We start from the raw sequence: 25394 nt of genomic DNA on the forward strand, positions 1-25394 counted from the left end.
GGTGTCAGAGACTGTATTCTATAGAATTCTGATCTCTTGATTCAGATTTGGAATTATATAATCCATAAAGCTCATAATTGGTTGTAGAAACAATATATGTTGTCACTGCTCAACCCTATGGCTAATATCCAGTTTGAACCTTAACAAGTGAACAAGTGGTCCCTGCAGCAGCTACAATGCAAGCACCATGCATGACTGAATATTATAAACCCAGTATGTGTGCCTTAAACTAGGGGTGTCCAAACTGCGACCCTGGAGACACGTGTGGCCCTCAGCCCTAGCATTCCAGCCCTTGTAGCCCAGGTAACTCAGTCCTATTTGTGCTTATATTTCTTCTTCACTGATTTGCTCTGTTTGAATTTTGTAGACTCAGAAGTTTGAAAGGGCTGTTTAATACCATTGCCTCATCGGTGGATAATTTCTAGATCAGAATTTTAAATCTGTTAAGTATCAGTAACTTGGGATATATACATAGTAATAGGAACACGCATTCAAACTTTATTGGTGCCCTCTCCCCAGGGCTCTATGGCATACACCTATATGACCCAAGAAGATAAAAGCTTGGGAGACCCCTGATTTAAACTAATTGAAAGTTCCATAATGCTTCCTGCTGATCATTAATCGTGTTGCCAGTAGATGGCACTGCAGCATAGGATACTCATTGTTACATAGCATGGACTTAAACATTGACACTAAATGCCCCAGCCTCATGTAATTGATAAATATGAAACAGATAGTTCTAACAGACAGAGTTTATAATTGCAGTACAAAAAATAGAAACATAAGAGGTAATGGCACCTCTGTAGGTGCATTTGAGAGGCTAGAAATGTATTTATCTTGTAATTTCAAAGCATTATGGCAGTGACCTCTCAGTTTAGATAGTTCCTTCACTATCACCTGTCTTAAGTTCAGGCTCTGTGACAGATGTATTAATGAGACTGCCATTGGCTGCATCTCATGTTGCCTGAGAAATAGGGTCAGACTGGAGGTGGGTGGGAAAGTAATACCTGCAGTTCCCTGAGCCCCATGCCTCCCCAGACAACAACAACAACTTGCATTTATATAGCGCCTTTAACGTAGTGAAATGTCCGAAGGTGCTTTACAGGTGCATTATCATACAAAATTTGACACCGAGCTACATCGGAGATATTAGGACAGGTGACCAAAAGCTTGGTCAAAGAGGTAGGTTTTAAGAAGCATCTTAAAGGAGAAGAGAGAGCGAGAGAGCCAGAGAGCTTTAGGGAGGGAATTACAGAGCTTAAGGCCTAGGCAGCTGAAGGCACGGCCGCCAATGGTGTAGCGACTAAAATTCAGGATGCACAAGAGGACAGAATTGGAGGAGCGCAGAAATCTTGGAGAGTTGTAGGGCTGGAGGAGGTTACAGAGATAGGGAGGGGCGAGGCCATGGAGGAATTTGAAAACAAGGATGAGAATTTTAAAATTGAGGCGTTGCTGGACCGGGAGCCAATCTAGGTCAGCGAGCACAGGTGATGGGTGAGCGTGACTTGGTATGAGTTAGGATATGGGCAGCAGAGTTTTGGAAGAACTCAAGTTTATGGAGCTCACAGTCCCATTGGTGTAACAGGAGCATTGTTAATATATGCATCTTTTTAAAAACTGATTTATTTTGGCAGAGACCTAGCAGTAGATTTTGCAGTTCTGCTTTCAAGACCACTCAATTGTGGGATTCCTCTCCTTTAAACAGGGCAACAGTAAACATGGTGAAGTCCATAGATTTGCAGTCTACCGGGTCAAAAGCATTCAACCGGCTTGTCCAAAGTCCTAAATGATAGAAAGCAAATTAAATAAGCACATTATGCTTGGTAGTGTCTCTCAGTCCTTCCTGATTCCTGCATTTGAGACTTTCCATCTGCTCATTAGAGGCAGCTTGAGAGCAATATTTTATGCAGAATTCCCTCTTCACTGGCACCATGAAGTTGTTTTCCAAGTCACATTATGAACTGAGAGTACCACTCACAGTACTCTATCTCCATTCATGATATCATTTCGACTTAATTTCGGCTTTATTTAAAATTTCCACCAATATAAATACTCCTCTCCCCCCCGCCACCCCAGTATTCGAAAATGACATTTTTTAGCCATATGGTTGAAACATGGACCACTTTCTGAAATCCAGCTCTAACATGAGCTGGACTTACACGGATCTGCGACATGACCTTCAACATCTTGGAATGTACTGGGACTACTGACCTTGGCAGCAGTGTGGTAAGTATATCTCCACCAAGGTTGAAAATAGATCCTTTCTATGCTATTCTTGTTGTAAGATGTCATTATTTTCTCATTGTACTCTAATAGATAGGGGTGACAACATAAAGCAGGAGAACGAAGCTCAAGCAGTTTGTCAATGTCATCTGAATCCCAAGATGCGTTAAAATTTTCAAGCAGACTTCTGAATATTTGATATTCCATATGAGTGATATAAAATACGAACATTGACTTGCCAAAGAAATTTGGAAGTAACAGTGCTGAGTGATAAGTTAAAGATATTCAGAATCATTCAGACTACACTTTTAAGTACATCTGATGAATCACACTATATGATATTGTACTACATGCCTCAGATTGAAGAGGTATGGTACCACATGACACAAATTGCAGTTATATGAAGTTTTGTTTCACTCTGCTGGGTACACAGTGTAGCACACAGACTAGAATATATTACAAGGTCATCAGACATTAAAGGCTTCAGATGATACCTAAAACCTGCAGCAGTTTATTGTCAACTGAAGTTCTCATTATATTATGATCTTGAACATGCTACAGCATGCATTATTCTTTATGATTTTCTTTTATTCGTTCATGGGATGTGGGCGTCGTTGGCAAGGCCAGCATTTATTACCCATCCCTAATTGCTCTTGGGAAGGTGGTGGTGAGCCGCCTTCTTGAGCCGCTGCAGTCCGTGTGGTGAAGGTTCTCCCACAGTGCTGTTAGGTAGGGAGTTCCAGAATTTTGACCCAGCGACGATGAAGGAACGACAATATATTTCCAAGTCGGGATGGTGTGTGACCTGGAGGGGAACGTGCAGGTGGTGTTGTTCCCATGTGCGTTTTTTTTATTATTCGTTCATGGGATGTGGGCATCGCTGGCGAGGCTGGCATTTATTGCCCATCCCTAACTGCCCTTGTCCTTCTAGTTGGTAGAGTTGTGGGTTTGGGAGGTGCTGTCGAAGAAGCCTTGGCGGGTTGCTGCAGTGTATCCTGTGGATGGTACACACTGCAGCCATGATGCGCCGGTGGTGAAGGGAGTGAATGTTTAGGGTGGTGGATGGGGTGCCAATCAAGCGGGCTACTTTGTCCTGGATGGTGTCGAGCTTCTTAAGTGTTGTGGGAGCTGCACTCATCCAGGCAAGTGGAAGGTATTCCATTACACTCCTGTTGATGGTGGAAAGGCTTTGGGGAGTCAGGAGGTGAGTCACTCACCACAGAATACCCAGCCTCTGACCTGCTCTTGTAGCCACAGTATTTATGTGGCTGGTCCAGTTAAGTTTCTGGTCAATGGTGACCCCCAGGATGTTGATGCATATAAACGGGTATTAGTGAGATTTGCAGTACTTTGTTTTGAATCATTTGTTTTGCCATCAGCAAGTGTCTTGGTGACCATCGATGGATAACTAACTCATGAGATTGAATCAGGTGATTTGCACTGACCAGCTATTATACGATGTGATTTGAACTGTTGTCATATCAGATTTTAATTCAGAGGAATAGCCGACTCCATATATATTTCGGGAGAATAACATATTCTGTTTATTTTCGAGTGCAAAAAGTTGAAAAATTATTTCCAAAGGAAAGCAAATTGTTTTTAATCCAAGAAATCACTACAATCTATTGCTATTACCAAACCACAATGCTTATTTTCTGCTGGCTTCAGCACAGATGCAATCTGATTTCAGGAGCTAGAACAGAACACTGCTTTTGTGTCATACAAGCTGTATTTCCCTGCCCCTTAATCCATCCCCATAATGGAGAAAATAATATTGCAGATCTGCAGAGTTCCAGCTGAACCCACAAAATTTAAACATTTTGCAAAAAAAAGGATATGAAGTGTTGAGTTGGTTCCAGGATTGTGGCATGGTGATGTTCTGCAATGGTGCTTGAACAAGCTGTTAGAGTAGAGTTGGAATAAATGTCCCTGCCACCTCCCAAATGGCAAGTTCTTGACTTCAGCTATACCATCCAATGAAGTGCTATAGGCACATCTAAGCATATCTCCAGAGCGAGGGGTGCAAAATTGGTGAATGAGTGACCCCAAAGTGCTGTTATCTCCCTTTCAGGGTGATATGATGTGTCTCTTTGCCAAAGCCCCTGGATTAAGCAGTTGGTGACAAGTCAACCTGATATATAGCATTGGACTTGAATGTTTAAAACATCAAGGTGGCTGGCATATTGCAAGTTGTCCTATGCAGCTCTTTCCAGCATGCTGGAGTCAAATAGCTGTCATATGATGAGGAAATTCTAACACTTAGGACGACAGCTACCTGAGGCTGGGTATCTGAACATGTGTTGATATATCTAGATTCAGTACCTACTTTGATTGGGTTGCAAAGAGGTAGGCAGTTGCTCCAGAAGCTCTGCAGCTCAGCTTTTTAATTGAGTAAGGTGTGTGTCCATGATGTGGTCAGGACACAGTGGCTCTTCATTCATACATTTTAAGGAGGAGATAAGCAGCACCTATTTGGTGTCGAGTTGGCTCCAAAATGAAATGCTTGCTTTGTTGTACTCTTGGTAACTGATACCTAAACCAAGAGGTCAACAGTACTCCAGAATACTAATGATTGCCAGCCTGATTCATTGATGGCACCTGGAAGGGTACACCCTTTATTGGAGGCTGGTATTCTTCTGAGTTGGCGCCACATAACACTGTAATCCAATGTCCTAATGGATTTAGCTGGACAGGCAGTGGGGATTGTTCCCTGTGCTATGTGCTAATAAACTGTGCTGTCTTAACTGGTTAAACTTCAACAGTAGCCCATCACATACATGGAGGTCCTTAAGCTTGGCTCTTGCCAACCTGCATCTATGCTTTCCAAGCTTAGGTGAGTCGGGTGTACCCCTAAGGGGAAAGAATGTGTACTCCATATCAGGCAAACAGGACTCTACTTATGTGGATTTCTCTGATTTGGCTTACAGATTTTTAAGCATGGTGATGCAGTCTGATTTTTTAGAAAATGGTGGTTCAATAGAGAATAGCATAGGCCTCTTGCAGGAAACAGGTTTCTTTCGTCTGAGGAATGTGGATGGATGAGAGGGGAGGAGATAAAAGTGTAAAAAAAGGACAGAACCAAATAAATAATTTTTTTTCAAGTAGACATCTATCTTTTGCTGTTTTATTAATAAAGACATACTAAATTTCAATGATTTTTTATTACAGAATACCAGTTCAGTTTTAAAAGATCAGAAACCAAGAATATTCTAATGGTGGAGATTGAAATTTCCAAGGACAAGTAAGGCTGATAATTCACAAGGGATGATGTAGTGAATAAATAATAGCCAGTAACACATATGCAAATAAAAATTATTTCCCATTATTTTACAGTACATTCTATTTCTCTTACTTGTATCAGCCATTTTTGTAATATATATTTTATTTTTAAATAAATTGTATTTTCTCTGTTTTAAACACAATTTTTTGGAAAATTCTTTAAGCAATGAAAATTGAAAAAAAAATGCAGCTCCAGTTTTGTTTGGAATCCAGTCTCCCAGTCACAATAAAATGTTACGTAAACTCAGCCGATAGGGGGCAGCAATAAGCAGTTTGTGGAAGTTTTATACTTACAAGGTATAAAAAAATGCAGGGAATGTGAGGGAGGATGGGCCGTATGATGATATTATCAATTCTCTGACTGACTCGTAATTTTAAACGCTCCTCTGTAGAAAGGTTCTACAATTGTTGGATCATGAAGCACTTTTTCAATGATGGTCTTCAACAACATTATGACCACAGGAATTGCTAACATTTAAGACTTTGTTTAGGCTAGTTGCACAGGCTGTTGCAACTCTACCTCAGCGTTCTGTATCAATTGAACAAGTCTGCATTGAACACATGTGGTGAAGCTTTGCATACCACTTCTCCTATATGTGAAATTCTCTCTTACAGCACCTGGAATTCTGACCCCTGTAAGTGAACTCCAAATGCAGTACTCACCACTGTTTACTGAACAATTATTTTTGGAGACTATTTTAGGCTATAGAAAACCTCTGGGTTGTTCATTGGCTACTCGGTGCAAATTATCCAGCTCTTTCTGTATTTCCACATCCACCAGAGTGAATTTTGTTAGTCTTCTATCCTTGTTACAGTTGTCTCTTTTTGCACACTATTAAACAATGTAATTTGCAAAATAAAAATCAATCTAACTTGTTTGCAGCACTAAGATCCATCATTTACAATATAAAAAATCAAGGATTATCAACTTGAACTGTACTCCTTATCTTTATAAACTTAGAAGTTGAGAGAATTTTAAAGAAATTAAGACAAACTTAATATTTTGAGCTTGAAGAGTGAGAAACTTTGTATCTTCCCTGTTTGTACAATATATTGTGTGCTTGCATCACCTCAGATGTCATTTTGATACAGAAGATATTTCAGCAGCAACTGCTGGGGAAAACTTTGCAGCAGAACTTTATCTTTTGTCAGGGAAGCTTTACAATTCAGGAGTTGGCCAAACCTCTCAGTTTGGAGAGTACCTAGTCCATGGCCTGTAAAAGCTCTAAACAACTGACAATGCTTGATCAAGAAACCCCTGAAATCCTCTAGGACACCAGGGTAAACAATGCATTAGCTGGGTACCAATCAGATTGGCTCAGCACTGCTGTCTCTGAATCAGCAAGTTGTGGGCTTGAGCTCCATTTGAGTGCAGTACTGAGGGGATTCTCAGAGATTGTCAGAGATAATGCCCTCGATACTAACCCCCTCCCCCCTACGATGGATGGGAGAAGGTTGGGGGGGGGTTAAAAATAAAAAAAAGGGAAATGCGACCCCAACCTGCCGGATACACACCCATTGCCATTTTTACGGCGGTGGGTTTTGTGGCATCAGAGCGTACTGCCATGAAGAGGCGGGGCACTTAATTAACATATTTAAATTAGTCTCCCACAGTGCAATTTGAGCCCAATTTAAATTTTACAGTTCCCAGGGGTGTGGAAACCCGGCAGTGAAAGGGAGGCAGGAGCTACTGGCTCTACAAACTAAGTGCCTTTTACAGCACTCCTCGCGGGCCAGAAGGAGCAGGAGTGCTTCCCCTCATAAAAGCCATTGGGCTCACTTTACTGATTGCGGCCTCTCTTTCACCTCTGCTGTGATCGCTGACCTCCCTCTTCCAGGCCCCATGGCCTCTCTCCCTCAGCTGATCGCAGCCAATCCCACCACCCACCCCAGCCCCGATCAGCGACCTTTCCCCCCTCCCGTAAAGGCATCTCTCTCCCCCAAGCCCCAATGACTCTCCATGCCATGATCACGGTGACCTCCCCCTTCCCCCCTCCCGACTGCCGGGAACCGACCCCAAGGGTCTCCGGCTGTGGTCTACTGCCTCAGTCGTTTCCAGCTCCCCCTGCACCCTCCCCGCCTCCCTGCGTATATTGGGGCCAATATCTTTTAAGCTGAAGCCGTCTCTGCTACTCTTTCTAAAGCAATGAGATATCTGAGTGTCCCAGCATTATCTTAACAACTTGCATTTATATAGAGCCTTTAACATAGTAAAACATCCCAAGGCACTTCACAGGAGTGTTATCAAACAAAATTGGACACCTAGCCACTTAGGGAGATATTAGGACAGCCTTGGTCGAAGAGGTAGGTTTTCAGGAGCGTCTGAAAGGAAAAGGTGTAGAGAGGCAGAGAGTTTTATGGAGGGAATTGCAGAGCTTTGAGCCTATGCTGCTGAAGGCATGGCCGCCAATGGTGGAGCGATGAAAATTGGGGATGCGCAAGAGATCTATAAGATGAGCAGTGAGTTCTCTGAGTATTTTGGCCATCATTTCTTTTGTATCCAAAAACAGATTAACTGATTATTCATCTAATTTTCTGTTTGCTATGTACAAATTGGCTGCTGTATTTGCCTACAGTCACTTAACAAATTAATTTGATGTGAAGAGCTTTAAGACATACTGAGAGATGTGATAAGGCTTCATATATTCTTTCTCAGTCAGTTGTCAATGTACGTGTCTATGAAGCTATTTCTAAACCTCTCCTCCAAGACCCTTTAATAAAAGATGTTATTTTGAAAGAAAAGTAGAAAAAATAGGTCTTAAATGAAAAGGTCTTAGTGCTGAAAACAAATTAGATGTGACGTTGACTGTACTACAGGAGTAGCAGTTCGTAAAAAGCAGGAACACTTCTTGCACAGGCAATCCGGATGGAAACGGGATGGAGGGTTAGGGGATGAGAACGTATAGAAATAATTATAAGTCGCATGGTGCATGGTAGTTCCTGAGCTGCTGGAGCCAGGGAAATGTCACGCCGGAAAAAGGGATGCATAACGGATCATGTATTCAAGGTATTCTGGAACTCTACCTGATTTGATTTATCTTTGGTGGAAGGCACGGAACTATCAGGAGATTAAAAATGGATTGTGTGTGGAGTCCATGATAATCCGTTCATTCACAAGAACAAGATCAGCAAGGACCGACTGAGCGAAGCCCATCTCTGCGCAGGCGCATTAAATTTCCAGTGGTCGCGGGAGCAGGCGATGAGTTGCGGATTTGCGCATGCTCAGTCCATCCACACCGACGCACTTTTTTTTGGGGGGGGGAGGGGTTGGCGCAGGCGCGTTAGCGCGCGGTGGGGGTGGCGGTTGGCGGTTGGCGGCGCAGGCGCAGTGACGCCCCTCGGGAGAAAGAGTAGAAGATGGTGTTGATGGCGGAGGCAGAGCTTCGCTAAGCGAGAGCCTCACCGACATGGGCAACGAGAACAGCCTGGAGCCCGGCGAGCTGGGCCCGGCCTCTGCACCACCTTTGAAAACACCCGCGGCCCCCAACGGAGCACCAGGAGGACGAGCAACGGCAGCCAGCAGGTTAGCAACCGGGGCAGTGAGGCACAGAGAAACGGCCAAGCCCCGGAGGGAGAGGGAGAGGGAGGGGGCAGGACAGTAACCGGGGCACTGGGGCACTGGCACACACGGTGACCAGCATAGCAACCGAGTCCGAGAATTAGGTGCCGGCGGCACCACGACGGCCTGACCTGGCAGAGGTTGCCAAGCAGGCCCGGGCAAGTAGGAGAGAGAGTATTGGGGCAGGGTAGTGGCCGGGGCCGAGGTTGGAAGCAGGAAGCAGGGACAGCTGAGACCAACAGGGCAGGTTTACAATTACACTCAACAATGCAACCAGATTTTTAAAAAAAAATAGCCCGACAAGTGAGCGAGGGATGGGGCACGCAGGGGCAGGATGTATTTTTCTGTTCCTTCAATCATAACTCTGATTTTAAATGCAGTCCAGAAAGGTTTTCACTGGAAAGAAACGAAGACTTCCGCTTAGGTTAATGCACATGCACCAGAGTGTCCGTAAACCGCACGCATCGTTAATAGTCACAGGCGACGAGGAAAGAGCAGTGGAACTGACCAGCCAGATGAATTCAGAAACCGAGCTACAGAACAACGCAAAGCACAGGGGCATCGGGTCTTAATTTTTAAAAGGCTAGCAGTTCAGAGAGGGAGGGGATGGCAGCACTGTATGCATGTTCGGTGAAATGCAACAAGAAGCTGTCCGCCAGTGGAGAAACAAAAGGACGAGACATACACGAATTATAAACCAGAAAACAGGACCCAGAATCACATAAAGTCAGCAATGAGACGGTGAGCTGTAGACTGTCGTAGAAAAGACAGATCAGCATTTCTTGGCCGCCTCGTTAAGTGCTTGAGAAATGTGCTTGGGTTAGTAGTTTCCATTTGCGTCTGGTGGACTATGATATATCTTGGATTCGAAACTTTTAAATTCAAGTGATAGAGGCTGAAGACGATGTATGTTATTCTGTGTAAGAGATATACTAGGATGAATTTTGCGTTTGCCTAAAGGAGATTGTGTTATGCCTACTAAAGGTGGCTGGAAATCATATCTTGAAGGTTCTTCGGGTCTTTTGCATACTGGTAACGGAGCAATGAAAGTCTCATAGTACAAGGGTGCAGGTTTAAATATAAAAGAGGTAAAAGAACGCACAACTTCGTACCAACTAACAAGTTATTATTGAACAGCAAGACTGCTCAAGTATTGGCGTCAGAAGTCGCTGTCCATTCAGAACCACAGACTATCAATTATAACAGTCGGCATAAATAGTTAAGGTTTTGTTGCTCATTATCAAGCCAATCGGAAGATCTTTCCGAGTAAAAGTAATGTTTTCTAAAAAATCAGATTTTGTTTAGTCAAGTCATATCATTTAAATATTCGCTGTAGATGTTCTCGCTGTATGATGGTATTCTTAAAATTTATAAGGGAACGATAAATGAAGTCTGCAGATTTGTTTGTGAGAAAGGAAGAACAGCATCCTAGGGAAAGGGGGTGTGGGGGGGATTAGGTAAAGCGTATAATTTTCAATGACATCTGTTCCTGTTACATATGTTGGGCTGGTTAATTAAAACAACGTTAATCTAAAACAATTGCTAGCTTCACTACTTGGTCGAATGTTAGTACGTTTCTGTGCAGAATGGTTATGGGTTAAACATATGAAAGGAAAATTCTGCCAACAACGTTCGATAATTAGAGCTAGTACTTTCGATTATCTGTTCCCGATTCATATTGTGTTCTATGGTCAGTAATTGAAGCTTTGTTTCTTTAATACATCCTGAAACGTTATGTTTCAGAGGTCCGTGTGAGCGCGCTATGAACGGCCGTCAGCACCATTTTCCCCAAGCAGCGTGTGGCCGCACTAGGAACTGTCTCTTTCATATTATTTAATAATAACACTTTATTTCTCTGTATGGTGCTCAAACGTGGCACGCTTCGCTTATGGGAGCTGTCTATTTCAGAACCACGCGTGTGTATTTTAATCAACCAAGAACCTGTGTATGTATAGCAGCACTGTTATCTGTTTCAGCACCACCTTTCCTGCATTAGAATAGCCATACGTTTGAGGGCTTAGTGTTTATGTTCGATGGGAGCTGTCCGTTTCTGTATCAGTTTCTGTATGCGCGTTTGTGATCGACCTCAACATCTGCCCAAGTCAATCCAATGTCCGCGCGTTTATGATCGACATTGGGAGCTGTCCATTTCAGCACTATTTTCTTGAACTTTGTCACAGCCAAGCAGCTTCTGCTGTTTTGAAAATTCGCATTTTTTTGCGATTTTGAATTTTTACCAGCCAATAACGTACAATTTTGATGAAGAATAATTTAAAAATTTGGATTTTATGGCTATATCAGTACTACTTAGGAATCAAATACCGAAACTAGAGGGTGCCCGACGTCTGAGTGGCGTAGACCAGATTGATGTGCCCTAAATTAATGTGGGATATACAGAGTAAAGTCAGTTATAGATTTAAGTCTGTTTACTAGGCCAACCATGAAGTGACTGGCTTTCGTTCAACACTTATATAGCCCAAATATACTGAAGATGAACTGTTCTGCAATAAAGTTACGATAATAAATCCGATTTTTTGCTATGACTACCATTTTTTAATATATTTTGATTATAACTTTATAGAATAATCTTGGATGCTTGCACCTGACTGCTGCAACTAGAATATGCCTACCTGCATGTAAGAAGTAACAATAAATGGGACTTGGCAGGAAGACAAGTCGATCAGGACTGTATTATTTTTTGTATGCTTGAAGTAGTGTATAATGGCAAATATATGTAGCTTTTATCAATGTTGTTTGTGGCTCCTCGGTCACTGCAGCTACTTTCGGCTTGTTAGCAGTATTCTCATGCTAGTTGAAGTTGGGGCCAGATCTTGCTTGAGCCATTTATTAAATCACCATCCAAGAAATTTCCACCAGTGCAAGTGGTGCAAAATTGGATCTGTTGGTGTTGATGCTTCAATGCAGCTTGTTAAAGGAATCCGTGTTTGGGCAAGTGACTATAAGTAGATTTCGAATAATTGAAGAATTATACTGGGGAGAGGAGGAGGAGGAGAGGATACTGTACTGATAGCAGTAGCTTAAGATACCCCTTTATCTTGGTTAACTAGATTCTAATTACAGAATTTTGTGCAATTTCTTACAATAAAATCTGATTCTAGATTTCAACATCTCTAGAAGGGTGGCAGATTTCTTTACTGGTTCATTAGGGCATGCATCACTTTGTAGCACATTCACTTCAGATTGCTATGCAAATGTGCATCTTCAGTGTTCAAGGCGGAGCCTATAAGCATAGCTGTAGGGACATGCTGCAGACAGTGAGAAATCTGTCCTTTTTATACTGCGCTCATTTCTGCTTTTTTGAAAAGGATGAAATCTAGCTCTGTTTGAAAGAATATTCATGACTTGTAGAATTCCTCTGTTTTATGCCGGGTAAGGGAAGATAGCAGATGTTGAAATGTTATCTGACACATGGGACACTAGACATTACCATTTGGCAGCATTACACTTTACTGTACAAAGTCAGGGTAATGATACAAAATATGGGTTATGTCTTTTAATAAGTAATTGAGCAATTCAAGTGTACAATTTAGATACAAACAGATTTAAAGGAACAAATTTATTGAAAATAATGTAGTGGACCTAATCTACATTACCATTACTATATTTAATAACATTGCTATATATTTTTCCATTTTTTTTCCTCTAATGAGGGCACTGATTTATGCTGGAGTGTAGGCCCCACAGGCACTGATGGCCCTCTGGTACTTCACCCAAGTGACCACTCTTAATGAGTGTTGGCAGGTTATTTAATTGTGGAGGATATCACGGCTGAGCTTTATCCTATCATTGCCTGATGGACACATTCCAGGAATGATCGCTGGATAATTAGGAGCACTAGCTGATTTTCTCCTCCTCCTTTCTCTTCCAGCCCAGGGGCAGTGAGAACAGTTATGTCCTTTCTTCTCTAGATAAGATTACCACATGCAGCAAAGACCAGGCAGTGAACCTGGGACTTTTCTGGTCTGTATCATTCAATACCACATCCACTATCCTATTGAGCCATATTAACATTTTTGGTATGAAATCAAGTGCTCGTTGAATAGTTGTGCTGTTGAAACTGAAGTGATTATACACACAATTTTGGAAAATAACAAGTTCATATAAATATCCCACTTAATATTCTAGTCATATCAGTCAGATGCAAATGTTCACAGCTGCTATTTATATCCAACAGCTTCCACACACTATAAATGCACTTGGCTCTTCAATGTGGAAAAAAGCAATGAAATTCTACTTTGTAACTTGCTCCTAACACTTTGTTTTATGAATCATGAGGCACCATATGGGGCCAATTTATCTTGTATTCTGCCAATGAAAGGTTTAGCAGAATGAACATGGCACAATAGGAGTGTGGCTGTTAAAGACCTTTCCTGGATTTTATCTTTAGGCATGGGTATGGCAGCACAGTGGTTATGTTAGACTAATCATCCAGAGGCCTTGGCTAGTAATCCAGCAAACATGAGTTCAAATCCCACCATGGCAGTTTGTGAAATTAAGTTCAATTTTTTAAAAAAAACTAAAATAACAATGAAGTTGTTAGATTGTCGGAAAAATCTAACTGGTTCACTAATGTCCCTTACAGAAGGAAACATGTCCTTACCTGGTCTGGCCCATATGTGACTCCAGACCCATACAATGACACTCTGAAATGGCCCAGCAAGCCACTCAGTTGAATCAAACCGCTACAAAAAAGAAGGAACACTCAGCTGTGACCTTGGCATCGGCAATGACAAAGGCACACCCAGCTCAGTTGACTCTGTGAAGTACTCATCTGGGGATTGGAACCAAAGTTGGGAGAGCTGTCCCACAGACTAGTCAAGTAACAGCTTGACACAGTCATCCTTACAGAATCATACATATCAGCCAATGTCCCAGACTCCTCGCTCACCATCACCGGCATGATAGACACACCAGAGGCAGGGGCACAGTGGTATACAGTTGGGTGGGAGTGGCCCTGGGAATCCTAAACATTGCCTCTGGACCCCATGAAGTCTCATGGCTTCAGGTCAAACATGGACAAGGAAACCTTCTGCTGATTACCACCTACCATCCTCCCATAGTTGATGAATCAGTACTCCTCCATGTTGAACACCACTTGGAGGAAGCACTGAGGGTAGGTAGCAAGGGCACAGAATATACTTTGGGTGGGGGAACTTCAATGACTTGTACATATATTTCTGTTCCTTCATTGTCGCTGAGTCAAAATCCTGGAACTCCCATTGTGGGAGTACCTTAACCACATGGACTGCAGCGGTTCAAGAAGGCAGCTTACCACCACCTTCTCAAGGGCAACTAGGGATGGTCAACAAATGCTGACTTGCCAGCGATGCCCACATCCCGAGAATGAATAAATTTAAAAAAAACTTTTGTTAGGTTGCCCAAAATGAGGCATTTTAATAATTTCACATTCTTCGGATTCTGAGAAGATACTTCACAACATATTTATGAATTAATTACATAAGAGTTGCTCATTTCATGTGGCTGTAAAACTGAAGCAGTCAGCTGGATACTTCAGAGGAAATGGAGCTCATCAGTCAGTTGGAAAATGCTCATTATCAGAAATGGTTTTTCCACTATATTCTGACATGAAAGCATGGAAGATAGTAGGTAGTTAGAAATGGGAAAATATTTGATATTCAATAATATGTTAGACACCAAACACCACCTAATATGTTCTAAGTTCCAAAAATTATACGCTATTCCTAAAATACATCAGCTAATTCTTTACGCTATGTATCTAGGCTTGCCTGATCCCTCCCTCAAACACCAACCAATGTCAGTTTTGAAATTTTTCTGGGGTTCCTTCCACCACCCACTTCCTGTACAGGTGGAGCAAAGTAGAGAGGGGTCTAAAATGGAGACTTGTTGAGCGGGAGATTTGTATTCCAAATAAAGACCTGGTTCACATGTTCTTTTCTGTTCTATTGGGCCAGAGATAGACCTTCCCAGAAGGTTGTTTTTAACCATTACATATTTATAGTTTTCACGTGTTCATGTCTTCTAGTTTTATGTCTTTTTGTTTAAAATTAGAAAGCCGGTAATGAGTTGAACCGTTAATCTGCAACTCATGATCTTATGGTAACCCAAAGTTTGAAGTACAAGCACAACATTGAAACATGCTCTGTCAGTAAATATATTTTAAAATCAATTATCAGAACTTCCAACCATAACATTTAATCAGTACAGAAATCAATACCATGCACATGACCCAAATCTTTTATGAATACTTTAATTATGAGAGCAAAGCAGAAGTAAAGCTCATCTGCTGCTGAAATCCTCATCCATGCTTTTTATTACCTCCAGACTTGACTATTCTAATGCTCTCCTGGCTGGTCTCCCACCTTCTACCCTTTGTAAACTCTAGCTCATCCAAATCTCTGCTGCCCGTATCCTAACTCGCACCGTCCCATTCAAACGTCATCCCTGTGTTCACTGACCTACATTGGCTCCCAGTCCGACAACATTTTAATATTTGATTTTAATATTCTCATCCTTGTGTTCAAAACCTTCCATGGTCTCACCCCTATGTCCGAAACCTCCACCAGCCCTACAACCCTCCGAGGTCTCTATGCTCCTACAATTCTGACCTCTTGCTCATCCCCGATTTTCATCGCTCCATCGTTGGCGACCGTGCCGTCAGCTGCTTAGGCCCTAAGCGCTGGAATTCCCTCCCAAAACCCCTCTCTCCTTTTAAGTCGCTTCTTAAACCGTACTTCTTTGACCAAGGTTTTGGACACCTGTCCTAATATCGCTTTATGTGGCTCTGTGAAGCACCTTGGGATGGTTTTAATACTTTAAAGGTGCTACATAAATGCAAGTTGTTGTTGATCGTAAGGATCAATGTTTGTGTATACTTATAAAGCGCGTACTTGTTGAGTGGTTTGACTCATAATTGTTTATATCTGAAAGATATGCAATTTAAGAAGGTTTAATTAGAGGCAAAGTGATCTGCTCCCAGGAGTTAACTATCTTTATTAATCATGCTGTCTGCTTTATTATGTAGAATCTGGGAAACTGTTCATTCATATATATTCTTGACTGAGTTTATCCTCAACATGAGTAGGTTCCATATTGTTTTGAGCTCGTCAAAGTAGAGGTTTGCTGGTAATTTTGTAACTTGCATGGAAATTGAAACTAATTTCTCCAATTTTTGATTTTTAAATCTGATTTTGACCTCATTTGACATCCATGCATGGTCTCTTTCCAGGAGAGGTCATTGGATATAGATCAGGATTGGCTGATTCTTTTTCTCTTTTCATCAGAATTGAACATCAGACCCCTGACAATGTTTTCTTTATCAACTGGACCATCAATGAGACTTAATTTTGTTTGGGAAAAGCCAGAACCTTTATTCCATAAGTCACATAGGATAACTGTGTCGTGCAACGTGAAATTGAGTCACACAGATTTAGATGATCCCACTTTGAATTCTTGTTTTGTGCTGAATCAGCAGTGAAGGTGCTAGAACATACTATCCCTTGCTTTACCCAGACTCAAGAGGGAGAAAAATCAGCTGGGGTTACCTCTATTGCTGTCCAGTGACTACTACTGGGAAGAGTCCCAACTGTGGATGTTGGGCGAGGATGAGATTAGGCTCTGCTGTGAAGTCTTGCACTGTTGAATTGCTTGCCAGAGCTCACTGTCTAGGCTCACATATAAAGTTATGACCTTTCCTCCCCACATATGCTATGACATATAGCCCTTGAGCTCAGCATTCCTCCTCTTGGGCAACAAGAGTAAGGTGCTGACATCTGTGGAGCCATACTCCGATATGAATTGTTACTTTGAGGAAAGGAAAGTGATTTCCATTGCAGCCACCTACTGTCAAAATGTGATGTTTTGTGGCTTATTTGCACAATGCATGCAAACGAAAGTACAGATATATTTAGATTTCAAGGAAAAAAGATAACCTCATTCTGGTGGAAAGGTTAATATTTATTTTGTCACTCCTGTGAAAAGATCGATCTGGGTATATACAGCTTGAGCTGCAAGAATCCGATTGAGTGAGATGCTGAGAGATGGTAGAGTAATGAGTTTGACTGTAATTGATGGTGGCTATGTTATGTATTCTGATATAACTGAGGCTGTCTGAGGATTGTGCTGATTGTACTGTTTTTCTTAAATTAAGTGGATTAATTGCAAAGTTAATTAAATTAGCTGGTTTGGGTATGAATTGTGGGAGTTTTTAAAGAGCTGAGTGAGCTGTCGTAAGTATAAAATATGTTTGCAAACAAAGCTTTTTGAGCTCAGAGCCTGTCTGAGATGCTCACAGTGCGAAGGGAAGGAAGCAAATTTGGATTGAAAGGGATTTAACACAGACAGTGAGCCAGAATTTTCTAGACTAGTCAAATAAGTGAGAATTAGATATCTATATATTAAATCTAGAGAACCATAGAAGTTAGGATTATTGTAATGGCAGGATCTGTAGCTGGCTTAGTGATTTGTGTGGCATACATGTTGTAGCATATCCTGGATCTGCAAAGTATGCAGTAGGATTCCACATGCATGAAGTGTTGAGTTGTGTTGCTCAAGGAGAGGGATGCTAAGCTCAAGAACTAGCTGACTATCCTCCGCAGCATACGTGGGGAGAAAATGTTTCTGGAAGACATTTTAGAAAGTGATCACCTCAGTATTTCAGACATGAAGGAAGAATGGCCACTTAGTTTAGATGCTGATCTATGTGGAGTATACCCTAACATGGATCGTTCATTTAAGGAGGGGATAAAGTGACCAAAATAGTAACCTGAAGAGGAGAGTATGGAGATGTATCTTATCACAGATAGGAGACAGAATAGAAAAGGAAAGAATAGTGAAAAATATACTGGGGGGTATGAATAGATTAGGTTTTTAGTGTTCTATGCCATTGCGCAAAGCATTAGAAATAAAGTTGGGGAACTAAAGACTCTAACTAGAATGGAGGGACATCCTTGTCAGAAACTTAGGTTCATCCAGGGTGAGACTTCCTGGCTATTACGTTTTCAAGAGATATATAAAAGGATAAAAAGGAGGAGGAGTTGGTCAACCAAAGAAGAGAGTTTTTAATTGGTGCTCAAATAGACTCTGGGTTGAATTAGAAATAATAAAGGTTTTGAACCATATTGGGAGTACATTATAGACCTTCAAATATTGCAAAAGAAGTTGATGCAATTCATTGGCAATTTGGAGACGGTTTGAAGTAACAGTAGTAATATTGGGGAACTTTATCCTAAAGTAGACTGGGGTAAGACGAATGATTATGGTTAAAATGGAGAGGGGTTCTTAAAAATGCATCCAGGATGTTCTTTAAGTAAGCTCTATGCCCGACAATGCTAGATCTGGTTCTGGTTAATGAAGCAGAACATATAAGTGACCTGAAAGTAGAATACTTGGGAATTAGTGACTATAATTTGGGTTCATACTGAAAATAAACAAACAAAAAACAGAAGTCAGAGATAAAGGCATTGGGCTGGAAAGCAGCCAATTTCAGATGAAAACACTCCTAGCTCAGATTAGTTGGTTGGGAAAAAATGGTAGGTCAAAGACCAGACCAGCAATGGGAGATATATAACTTTGAGATTGATGAGATACTGGTTAAAAACATGATGGCAAGTAGTAAAAGGGGTATCAAATACAGAGGTTCCATAGATGAATGGGGAGGTTACAAGCAAAAGAGGTTTGCGGTAAATATGAGGGGGATAGTACAGAAAAAAAACAGATGTACAAAGCATAGAAGGGAATCAAAGAGGGAGATTAAGAAGGCTAAGGGAGTATGAAAGAAAATTCAAGCAATATATGGCAAGGGCTTTTATAAGCACACTATAAGTATAATCAAGGCAGGTGTGGGACCAGAGCATTGAAGGATCCACATTGTATTTAGGGGTGAGGGAATGGCCTGGGTGCTTAATAAGTGCTTTTCCTTGGTGCTTATAAAGGTGAAAATAGGGCTCTAGGGGTTTCTGAAGAGGACTTGGAAGAGTCATTACTGAAGATGAAGATAAAAAAGACACTTTTATTTTTAAAAAGTACTTAATGGGGCTAAAAGTAGAAAAGTCACAGACCAAATGGTATGCATCCTGGAATACTGAAGGAGTTTGGAGAGGCAAAAATCAAAGTTTTCCAAAAAATCTTTCAAATTGGGAATAATGCCAAAGGATTAGAGGGTGGAAAATTATAGTCTTGCCTCTGTTGTGGGTAAATGTCTAGAGCCCATAATACGGGATGAAATTAGTGAATATTTAGAAAGGTGTGGGCTAATTGGGTACAGTCGGCATGGTCATGCTTGAATAATTTCAAATTCTTTGAGAAATTCACAATGTGTAAAGATGAGGGGAATAAAAGGGGATGTTGTATATATGGACTTTCGGATGGCACTTGATAAGGTTCCAATTAAGTGTCTTTTTATGAAAATTAAGGTACATGGGGTTGAAAGGAATATGACTGCATGGATATAGGGGCAGCTGCTGACAAAAAACAAAGAGTAGGAGTAGATAGAGATTTTTTGGATTGTTGGGATATTGTTGGTGATGTGTCCTAGGGATCTCCTCTGATTTCTTGATTTCTATTTATATGACTGATTTGGACATAGGCATGAAGAATAACATTGATGTTTTCTGCTGATCTCAAAGTAGGGGTCATGGCAAACTGAGGAAGAATACAGGAACTTGCAGGACAGCATATCACATCAGCAGATTGGGTAGATGGGTGAGAGATATTTTGGGATAAAGAGCGAAGAAAGGAAGTATACCCTAAATGGCAAAATGCATAACAGTGGTGGAATAGAGCTATTTTGGGGTGCAGATATCTAGACCTTTAAATGTAGGAGTTCTGTTGGCAAAAAAAAAGAGAAATTGAAATTCTGGGTTTTAAACATGGAAACATTGAATATAAATGCAAGTTTGAGTTTGTAGAAGAAATTGTTTAGGCCACAGGTGGAGTATCACATGCAGCTTTGGGAAAGATATTGAGTGGAAAGGGCATAGCAAGGATTCATTAGAATGAGAAGTTATGGTTATGAAGAAAGGCATTAAAATTGGGACTTTTCTCACTGAAACAGTGATGGTTAAGGGGGGACCTAAAAGAGGTGTTCAAAAGTCTGAACAGTTTTGAGAAAGATTGATTCAGTTGATTGGTACATAGCATCTTGAAGGCATTGACTGAGGATTATCACTAGAAGGATGAAGGGAAATTAGAAGAAATTTTTCTCACATCGAAGGTCATTAGGACATAAAATGCTTTGCCACAGGCAGAGAATATAATGCAAAATGGAACTGAATAGGTATTTGAAAATGAAGAACACAAAAGGCTATATACGGGGAAAGAACAGAGTTAAAATCAAAAGCATTCAACTCCAACTGAAGAACTAGCACTAGCATAGGCACAGTGGATCAAATTGCTCCTTCTGTGCTGTAATTTTTTATAATCTGCAGATGTATCAGAATATTGTGGTGTACTTGTTTCAAATCCAGTTGGGAATACATACATGCTAGTGGTGCTATTTGTTACAATTATGTAGACTGCATACAACTTTTTAAAAATGCAAATTGATGAGAATATGACCTGATATAAACCACCAAATTGGTTCCATTTGGGTGATGGACATCATCACTGTCTGCTTTCTACAGCAATCCATTCATGCAATATTTCAAGAAAATTATCAAATTGATGGCATGCAATCGAATTTTTCTTTTATTTCACATATGTAATATGGGCTGTATGCTTATGCCTTTTGGATTATCTATTCCAAGGGAAGAGGAGGTGAGGAAGAGGGTGTTGGCCTCTTAGACAACACCTATCAGATAATTTTGCAATGATTAAATTTTTGGAGCAGGTTCAACTAATTATTTTCCTAGTTAGAGAATAGTATATGGCACAGGGACCCTAAAGAATGGGGGATGATAATATGGATGCAAATGGGAGAAATTATTTAATGTGAATACAAATGGGAGAAATTACTTAAAGTGGAAAATAGTGAGATACTAAAGGCTAAAAAAATTCTATACATTTGAAATACATGTTTAACTTTAAAACTGCACTATGTTTCATAGTATGTTCTTAAAAAAAAACTAGTCAACATTTAGATTTTTCTGCATAATTGTAATTGGCAAAGCAGAGGTATATGGGTAGCAGTTAAATATAAGGGACTGAAAACATTAAATGATCATTATAAATTGTTTCTTTTGAAACTTTTAAGAATTTGAAAGTATTATAATCAAAATGGTAACCTTTTACATTGTGTGTACAATGCTTTGGGTTTTTCTTCCTTTCCTTCTCCTGAAGGCAGCAATTTATGCATGGGTTGCATTCAATAAATGGTGATAACCCGAGTACTGTGTCTAAACAACTGTTCATTATGTGTGAGTTCACGTACCTTTATTTTCCATGGTATTTGACTGTGGGAGCATCACAGTCAAGGACGGTCCTTTCTTCACTGATGCCATTCTTGAGGTGGCCATTTAGAGATGCATGAAGAAGATCCAGGAGATTCATCAAATATCTTCACTTTGTCTAGGCAAAATTGCCAGGCTTTGGTGTAAGCTTCCATCTGACAACACCATCAAGATTCCAGCAGGAGTCACTGGTTAATAATTGCGTGTGGAAATGCAAGCCAACTTTGTCACCTCCCTTCTCAGTGGTGTTATCTTAGCCACTCAGCCAGGGCTGCTGTGAAGTTAACTTGTCACAAGCCAGGGATTGAACCCAAGACCTGTGTCATGGAGAGTTAGGATGCAGGTTTGCATCCTTGATTGACTAACACCAGCCCACAGTCTTGATGATATTAGATGGAGGCCTAGAGCAAGGCCAAGGACTTTGTTATCACGGTGGGAAATCATATTGTGAATCTCCTGAATTGTGCTGCAGCTGACTGGCTCAAGAATGGAGTTGGCAGAGCAGGGTGTAGGCTACATCTTCAAAAGAGGGAAATAAAATTAACAGTGCCCAAGGAGCAGTTATTGCAGAATGATCCATATTTTCGGCCTTTGATGAGCTTGCTGCTTTTAGGCCCGCAAGATCAAATAAGGTCTGTATCACTGAGATAGGGACCTGTTGTAGAATAGTTTCTATATAGTCAATTTGCTTAATATAATTTTGGCCTTGAAGTCGGGATGTTTATTTCAGTTTTATATCATCACTTTTCCAAGTTTCAAAGGTAGAATTAAGTGAATGAGATTTTTTTTTCTGCTTACGTGGAAGCTCCTCAAAGCATGCAATAGAATACAGTCATTTGATTTTATTTCTTCCATTGAAACTACTTGCACTCAATTCATTTAAAATGTACATATGTGCAACTTGTATCGAGGACAGCCATTCCAAATCACAAGAAAAATGTTCTTTGTTCGAATAAAGAATGATAGTCAAAATGTTTTTTTTCCGTAGTGAGCTGCTTATTTTATACTCAGTAGTAATAATAATGGTAATTACACTGAGACCTGTCTTTCATTTTATAGTGCAAGACCATGCCAGAGTGATCATCTCAGTCAGCCTGATGCAAAGATTGAGACCCTCCGACAGACTATTCCCAACAATGAAAGCGCAAGAAGAATGCAGAACCAAGGTCGCTCTACACAACAGAACTTGCAATCTGTGCAGCAACAGGAGCAGAGGAGGACCCTCCAAGTTGACACAAGTACAAAAAGAGCAGAAAGATCCCATTCTGCATCCCCAGATAGAGGCAGTGCTCCAACATCCCCATATTCAGTACCACAGATAGCCCCACTGCCCAGCAGTACTCTGTGTCCTATTTGTGCAACTACAGAGCTGAACTCTACTCCAAAACAGCCAAACTTCAACACTTGTACTCGGTGTCATTCAGTAGTGTGCAAGCAGTGTGGATTTAACCCCAATCCTCACATTACGGAGGTGAGTTTTTATTCTTTTTCTGAGCCTGTGTGACTTTTACAAGAAAATTTAATGTGCCTTGTATGCAGTGTTGATAAGACTACCCTTCTTTATCAGAATAGATGTGAAATGGGTTATTTAGACCTCATTCATCTTAAACCACTTGCAGGCACTAACAATGCAAGATGTCCTATTACTTTTCTCCTTGATTTTTACAAAAAGGCCCAATGTGATCAAGTCACATGAAAACCCAGCTCATTTTTATACATCTATTAGACTGCTATATTATTCAGGCAGGGAATTTAGTATTTAAAATTGAATAAGTATTTGAAAAGAAAGAATGTAAGGGATGCAGGGAAAGTCAGGGAAATGGGATTAAAATAGATGGTTCCAGTTGAAGAGCTAGCTGGGGTGCAAAGGATTTCTTCTGTGCTGTCATTCATATGATTCTACACTATGCAAGAAAAATATTTCTATTGTAGGAAAAAATGATTGAATTCACTTACCAATGAAAACCCTTGGGTCATTGTTACAATAATTACTTCTGATTGGAAAAGAAACTGTCAAATAAGTAATGTGGGAAAAAAATGGCAGGATGTTTTGTGTCAGGCTTGCTGAAGAAAGACTTATTAATGTGGTCAGGTCAGATATATTATATAAAAATTAAATTCCTTTGGGAAGGCTTGCCAAACTTGATTTGTTGTATACTTTTTCCATTCAGATAAGTAGCATTTTATTTTATCTCGCAAAAGTAGCTGGATGAACATGGATATTATGCCTGATCCTCAAGTGATAGAAGATTGAATCCCAGGTGTGCCGAAGCTCTTATTTCCCAAAGGTTGTACCAATTCTGCTATAACATGCAGCAAAAATGAAGTCTGCTGTTCATTAAGATCCCTGCTGCCAGTAGAATCATAGAAAAGTTACAGCATGGAAGGAGGCCATTCGGCCCATCGAGCCCGTGCCGGCTCTATGCAAGAGCAATCCAGCTAGTCCCACTCACCCGCCCTTTCCCCATAGCCCTGCAGTTTTTTTCCTTTCAAGTACTTATCCAGTTCCCTTTTGAAGGCCATGATTGAATCTGCCTCCACCACCCCCTTGGGCAGTGCATTCCAGATCCTAACCACTCACTGTGTAAAAAAAAAAGTTTTTCCTCATGTCACCTTTGGTTCTTTTGCCAATCATCTTAAATCTATGTCCTCTTGTCCTTGGCCCTTCCACCAATGGGAACAATTTATCTCTATCTACTCTGTCTAGACCCTTCATGATTTTGAATACCTCTATCGAATCTCCTCGCAACCGTCTCTGTTCCAAGGAGAACAACCCCAGCTTCTCCAGTCTATCCACGTAACTAAAGTCCCTCATCCCTGGAATCATTCTAGTAAATCTCTTCTGCACCCTCTCTAAGGCCTTCACATCTTTCCTAGAGTAAAGTGACCATAAGATTATAAGAGATAGGAGCAGGAGTAGGCCATTCGGCCCCTTGAGCCTGCTCCACCATTCAATGAGATCATGGCTGATCTGATTTTTATCTCAATGCCACTTTCCCGCCCTTTCCCCATATCCTTTGACTCCCTTGCTGATCAAAAATTTGTCGAACTCAGCCTTGAATGTATTCAATGACTCAGCCTCCACAGCTTTTTGGGGTAAAGAATTCCAAAGATTCACGAACCTCTGGGAGAAGAAATTCCTCCTCATCTCTGTCTTAAATGGGTGACCCCTTATTCTGAGACTATGCCCCCTAGTTTTAGATTTCCCCATGAGGGGTAACATCCTCTCAGCATCTGCCCTATCGAGTCCCCTCTGAGTCTTGTATGTTTCAATAAGATCTCCTCTCATTCTTCTAAACTCCAATGAGTATAGACCCAACCTGTTCAATCTTTCCTCATAAGACAACCCTTCCATACCCGGAATCAACCTAGTGAACCTTCTCTGGACTGCCTCCAATGCAAGTATGTCCTTCCTTAAATAAGGGCACCAGAACTGTACGCAGTACTCCAGGTGCGGTCTCACCAGCACCCTGAACAGTTGTAGCATGACTTCCCTGCTTTTATACTCCATCCCCCTAGAAATGAAGGCCAATATTCCGTTTGCCTTCCGGATTACCTGCTGCACCTGTATGTTGACTTTTTGTGTTTCATGTACGAGGACACCCAGATCCCTCTGTACCACAGCATTTTGTAGTATTTCTCCATTCAAATAATATTTTGCTTTTTTATTTTTCCTCCCAAAGTGGATGACTTCACATTTTCCCACATTATATTCCATCTGCCAAATTTTTGCCCATTCGCTTAACCTGTCAATATCCCTATGTGTGTCCTCATCGCAACTTGCTTTTCCACCTATCTTTGTATCATCAGCAAACTTGGCCACAAGACATTCTGTTCCTTCATCCAAGTCATTGATATATATTGTAAATAGTCGAGGCCCCAGCACTGAGCCTGCGGCACCCCACTCGTTACAGATTGCCATTTTGAAAATGACCCTTTTATCCCGA

At 41.0% G+C, this 25394-nt stretch overlaps 1 protein-coding gene and 1 long non-coding RNA gene across 2 annotated transcripts in view; one reads left to right on the top strand and one right to left on the bottom strand.

The window, feature by feature from the left end:
* Nucleotides 1-25394, bottom strand: part of LOC137334269 (uncharacterized) — a 105387-nt gene that overhangs the window by 29497 nt on the left and 50496 nt on the right. The gene's annotated exons all lie outside the window — the stretch shown is intronic.
* The window catches only part of LOC137334268 (protein bassoon-like), a 379103-nt gene continuing 362618 nt past the window's right edge, over nucleotides 8910-25394 (top strand). The window contains exons 1-2 of the mRNA XM_067998926.1: nucleotides 8910-9025; nucleotides 22507-22918. Of these exons, the coding sequence (XP_067855027.1) occupies nucleotides 8910-9025; nucleotides 22507-22918 (528 nt within the window). The remainder of the gene's footprint in view (nucleotides 9026-22506; nucleotides 22919-25394) is intronic.

This window comes from Heptranchias perlo, chromosome 17 (assembly GCF_035084215.1).
Source record: "Heptranchias perlo isolate sHepPer1 chromosome 17, sHepPer1.hap1, whole genome shotgun sequence".
NCBI lineage: Eukaryota > Metazoa > Chordata > Chondrichthyes > Hexanchiformes > Hexanchidae > Heptranchias > Heptranchias perlo.